The sequence below is a fragment of the Ranitomeya variabilis genome, chromosome 5 (genome assembly GCF_051348905.1).
Source record: "Ranitomeya variabilis isolate aRanVar5 chromosome 5, aRanVar5.hap1, whole genome shotgun sequence".
Lineage (NCBI taxonomy): Eukaryota > Metazoa > Chordata > Amphibia > Anura > Dendrobatidae > Ranitomeya > Ranitomeya variabilis.
In genome coordinates, this window is record NC_135236.1 from 66,652,944 (window position 1) to 66,658,707 (window position 5,764).

General features: G+C 39.2%; 1 protein-coding gene across 1 annotated transcript; it reads right to left on the reverse strand.

Annotated features, from left to right (window-relative positions):
• Positions 1 to 243: 243 nt before the first annotated feature.
• LOC143774851 (olfactory receptor 8D1-like) lies at positions 244 to 1,182 on the reverse strand. The gene has a single exon (XM_077262621.1). It carries the CDS (start codon positions 1,180 to 1,182, stop codon positions 244 to 246), a length of 939 nt encoding a protein of 312 aa, XP_077118736.1.
• Positions 1,183 to 5,764: the final 4,582 nt, after the last annotated feature.

Here is a 5,764-nt window from a genome sequence, read left to right on the forward strand (position 1 = left end):
GTACTTTAAAACAAGGTAGAAGGTGTATATAAACTTGTTGAGAATTTTAATTTGTCCGATCCATTTCGCTCAACCCTAATGATAAGTATTTGAGGAACGTTTGTATTTTGATCTCCTTTTATCTCATAATATGCCCCCTGGAGGTGATAGGACCTTTGTAATACAATTATAAATAAATACCTGTAAGCTTTTGGTCTTGGGTAAAAGGTGTAGAAAACTGCATAGTCAAACTTTATGAAGTAGCTAGAACCTTAACATTCTTTGATTAATTAATAGTATAATAGCCCTCCAAACGTCTTTATTTCTCAGACTGTAGACCAGAGGATTTAACATTGGAACCACCACCATGTAGAGCATTGATAGCAGCAAGTCCTGATCCTTTGAATCTTCTGAGTCAGTTTTCATGTACAAGAAGGTACTTGGCCCATAGAATAATATAACTGTGATAAGATGGGATGTGCAGCTGGAGAAAGCTTTCATACGTCCTGCTGAGGAACGAATCTTCAAGATGGCAGAAAAGATAAAGATGTAGGAGATAAGAGTGAGAAGAAATTGAACGATGATAATAACATAAAGTTCAAAGAACATGAAGGTTTTTCGGCTGTGAGTGTCAGTAGTGGAAAGATCAACTAGAGAATTTAGATCACAGTAGAAATTATTGATAACATGTGAATCACAAAATTGTAGGACAGATGTAAGTAATGTATGTAATAGAGAGTTTAAAATACCAAGTAGCCAACAGGAAGCCGCCATTCCAATGTACACGTTCTTTCTCATTATTATGAAATATTGTAAGGGCTTACATATCGCCACATAGCGATCATAGGCCATTGATGTCAGCAAGAAAACTTCACCATCAGCACATAAAATGTATAAATATAATTGAGTCATACAGCAACTAAAAGAGATCATGTGATCCCGGGTCCAGGTGATAAAAAGTAGTTTTGGGACAGAAGCAGAAGTGGATGTGACATCTACAATGGCAAGGTTACACAAGAAGATATACATTGGGGTGTGTAATTTTGGGACCAAACACACAAGAAAAATAATTGTCAAGTTTCCAAACATGGTAATTAAATAAATAATCAAAATACCAAAAAATAGCTGAAGTTGACCCGACGACATTGAGAAGGCGGCAATGTGAAACTCATAATTGAAGCTTCCATTTGTACAGACGTTCATGTTGTCTTAACATAAGTGGAACTGCTTCAGAGACTGGAATCTACCTTATCAGCATATATGAAGGAATGGAAATCTCATCTCTAAATTCTCAGTTGTGTGGGCTAATTTGCAGTTTACAGTAGCTGTAAGATGACATGAAACATAGTAACATACCGATGTGTTCATCCTTACAATTTTGCCCATTTCTAAAAGCTCAAGATAAAAATTAAAAATATTGTCATAATACGCAAGGCAGAGCTTCAACAGACTTCTATTCATACTGCAATCAACGAGTGACCACATGTACAGTAGATTTTAGAGGGCAAAAACTTGATTTTTTTTTCTCCAAAGCTTGCAGTCACATGCCTTTCTTCTTGGCTGTCTAGCCCAGAGAAAAGGTTAACCTCTTCACGACACGTGCCATTTTAGTACAGCACATGTTGTGTCTCCCCTGTTTTGAACAGCTGACATGTGCCTCTAACAGCCGCGGGTGGAATCGTGATCCATCAGCGGCTGTTAACCCGTCAAATGCAGCTGTCAAGCTCTGACAGTGGCATTTAGCGCCCGCTTCCGGCAACCGATGGGTTGGCATGACAACCAGAGGTCTCCAGCAGACTTCTATGGTTGTCACTGCCGGATTGCTATGCACTCCGCCCGGTGGTCGGCGCTCATAGCAAGTCAGCAATCCTGCTACATACAGGCGATCTAATCATCGCCTGTATGTAGCAGAGCCAATCGGTTCATGGCAGCTTCTAATCCCCCATGGAGACTATTGAAGCATGCCAAAGGTTAAAAAAAAGTTTTGAAAAATATCAATAAAATATATATAAAAGCTAAAATTTCCTCCCTTTCACCCCATTGAAAATAAAACAATAAAAAAAACATACACATATTTGGTATCGCCAGAGTAGGAACTGTCCTATCTATTAAAATAATTAATCCAATCAGTAAATGGCATAGCAAAAAAAAGGTCGAAATTCCGAAATTACTTTTTTTTTGTCTCCGCAAGATTGCTTTAAGATGCAATAACGGGAGATCAAAAGATCGTGTCCACATCAAAATTCTATCATTAAAAATGCCAGCTCCGCACACAAAAAGTAAGCCCTCACCCAACCCCAGATCACGAAAAATGGAGACGCTATGGGTATCGGAAAATTACACTTTTTTTAAACTAATTTTGAATTTATTTTTCACTGCTTAAACAAAAAAGCACCTATACATGTTTGGTGTCTGTGACTTTGTCATGACCTGGAGAATCATAATGGCAGGTCAATTTGTCAATTTTAGCATGTGGTGAACATGGTAAAAAAAATCAAAAAACAGTTGTGGAATTGCACATTTTTTGCAATTTCATCACACTTGGTATTTTTTTCCTGTTTTTGGTAAAACCTATGGTCTCATTCAAAAGTACAACTTGTCTTTCAAAAAACAAGCCTTCACATGGCCATATTTACAGAAAAATTAAAAAGTTTTGGCTCTGGGAAGAATGGGAGCGAAAAACAGAAATGCAAAAACGAAAAAAAGGGCCCAGTCATGAAGGGGTTAAAATGGACATATCTGTAATAAGCAAGGGACTTTGTTCATGCAATGGTTTTTTGCTGCTTTTTTTTAGGCAGTTAGAACCCGGTCTCTTGTCAGTAAAAAAGCTGCAGCTAAAATGCAGATTTTGCTCTCGCTGAGTTTTTGCTGCATTTTTTCTGTTTTCCAGGATTCTAAAGCTCAGCTTCGTTTTCACCTTGCAATCAAACAGTACAAGGTTTTAGGCCACCAAAGCTAGATGTATGTGAAACCAGAAGACCTTTTTACAAAAAAAGGCAATTTTTTCAAATTATTTATGAGCTATTTTTTATTTGTATTAGGCCGGTTTCACACGTCAGTGGCTCTGGTACGTGAGGTGACAGTTTCCTCACGTACCGGAGACACTGACACACGTAGACCCATAAAAATCAATGCATCTGTTCAGATGTCATTGATTTTTTGCGGACCGTGTCTCCGTGTGCCAAACACGGAGACATGTCAGTGTTCGTGGGAGCGCACGTATTACACGGACCCAATAGAGTCAATGGGTCCGTGTAAAACACGGACCTCACACGGACATTCTCCGTCTGGGGTCCGTGTGCGTGCAGGAGACAGCGCTACAGTAAGCGCTGTCCCCCCCACATGGTTCTGAAGCCGTGATTCATATGTTCCCTGCAGCAGCATTTGCTGCAGAGAAAATATGAATAATAGTGTTTAAAATAAAGATCTATGTGTCCGCCGCCCTCCCACCCCTTGTGCGCCCCCCCGCTGGTCAGAAAATACTTACCCGGGTCCCCCGTCGGCTGTCGCTCCTTCCAGGTCTGGCCGCGGCTTACTGTATGCGGTCACGTGGGGCCGATCATTTACAATCATGAATAGTCGGCTCCGCCCCTATGGGAGGTGGAGCCACATATTCATGACTGTAAATGATCGGGCCCACGTGACCGCATACACTAGAAGCCGCGGCCAGACCAGGAAGGAGCGACAGCCGACGGGGGACCCGGGTAAGTATTTTCTGACCAGCGGGGGGGGCGCACAGGGGGTGGGAGGGCGGCGGACACATAGATCTTTATTTTAAACACTATTATTCATATTTTCTCTGCAGCAAACGCTGCTGCAGGGAACATATGAATCGCAGCTTCAGCACGATGCAGAGTGGGTACCACACGCTCCGTGTGGTACCCACTCGCCATACGGGCGGCACACGTGTGCCGCACGTATGGCCTCCGTGAGTTCCCAGGCACACGGACACGGATAACTCCGGTACCGATTTATTCCGGTACTGGAATTATCTGGACGTGTGGGACAGCCCTTAGGGAGGGTATTGTTTACTTTTACCACATATCATTAATTTAATTATCACTAATTTAATTAAACTATGCTTGGGGCGGGGAGAGATAAAATGATTGCTTTATAAAAAAAATTTATATTGGTATGGCACCAAATTAGTCAGACATTATTTATTGTAATACATATAACTAATTTAACTGTGGCTAATTAAATGAAACTATGGCAGGAGTGGGGAGAAACAAAGGGATTGCTATAAAAAATTAAGTGCAAGTTACATTGCAATAAAAAATACTAAAAACCATGCTCATGTGAGGATACAAGGACATATAGTTTATATTTGGGAAAATCTCAAAAATGCTGCAAAAACTGATTTTGCTGTGCTTTTGAACTTACTCATTGCTTTTTATGGGTGAAAAACTGCTGCAAAAACTCTGCAAAACTGCTGACAGAATTGACATGCTACAGTTTTCAAAAAATGCAGCAGTTTTCTAATTCAGTCAGAAAAAAACAAGCGTGTGCATGAGATTTCTGAACTATCCTAATAATACATTATTAATGTAATTCTTTAAAGAAAGAGAAGAAAAACATCAATAATGTACATGAAATACAATAAGGTTTGATGATATGAACGCACCTTAATATTTGCATCCTTTGCTATCTTCATGGTTACTCAATTTGTGAAACCTGAAAAGCCTGCTTATAAAATGCAATAACCCTCTGGGGTTTGGGGCCTATTGAGAAATTACAAAATGATTAGCTTTTTATGACACCATTTAAACCAATGTACAGCATGTACTGTAATAAACTGTATAGAATACATTATAACATATACAGTCATGTGTACGGCCAATTTTTGGGGTTTTGTGTGAAATTATTTCTTATTTGCTTTTTTTCTCGTTTTTTTGTGTTGATCCAATACCAACACAGGAAATAAACGTGTGTAACAAAACATATCTAATGCAATCATTTTTTGGCAAGAAATACAGTACTTTATTTTTTGGAACACTTTCAGCCCTGACTGTATACAGTGTTTTCTGATTTCTTTGAGAAAATGTTGGGCAATAAATGCCAAGTGGCCAACCATTCAAAAACAATAAATGCGATATCTCTACTGACAAATTATTCAATAGTGATGTCATATTGTAATATTGAAGAATAATAAAATATTTTTTTCCCAGTGTGCTAACTTTAAGTTCAGTCTAAGACTCTGTGGACCTTCTCGACAAGTCACAGTGAAACAACCTCAATGTTTTCTTTTAGAAATGTAATAATAATTTTAATAATAATAATAATTTTATTTATATAGCGCCAACATATTCCGCAGCGCTTTACAACTTATAGAGGGGACTTATACAGACAATAGACATTACAGCATAACAGAAATCACAGTTCAAAACAGATACCAGTAGGAATGAGGGCCCTGCTCGCAAGCTTACAATCTATGAGGAAAAGGGGAGACACGAGAGGTGGATGGTAACAATTGCTTTAGTTATTTGGACCAGCCATAGTGTAAGGCTCGGGTGTTCATGTAAAGCTGCATGAACCAGTTAACTACCTAAGTATGTAACAGTACAGACACAGAGGCTATTAACTGCATAAAGTGTATGAGAACATGATGGAGGAACGTGATTATGTTGTTGTTTTTTTATTAATAGGCCACACAGGGATAATTAGGTTAATGCGTTGAGGCGGTAGGCCAATCTGAACAAATGAGTTTTTAGGGCACGCTTAAAACTGTGGGGATTGGGGATTAATTGTATTAACCTAGGTAGTGCATTCCAAAGAATCGGCGCCG

Excerpts from the sequence above, each read along its gene's own strand:
- LOC143774851 (XM_077262621.1), bottom strand. The coding sequence starts at position 1,182 with ATGAACGTCTGTACAAATGGAAGCTTCAATTATGAGTTTCACATTGCC.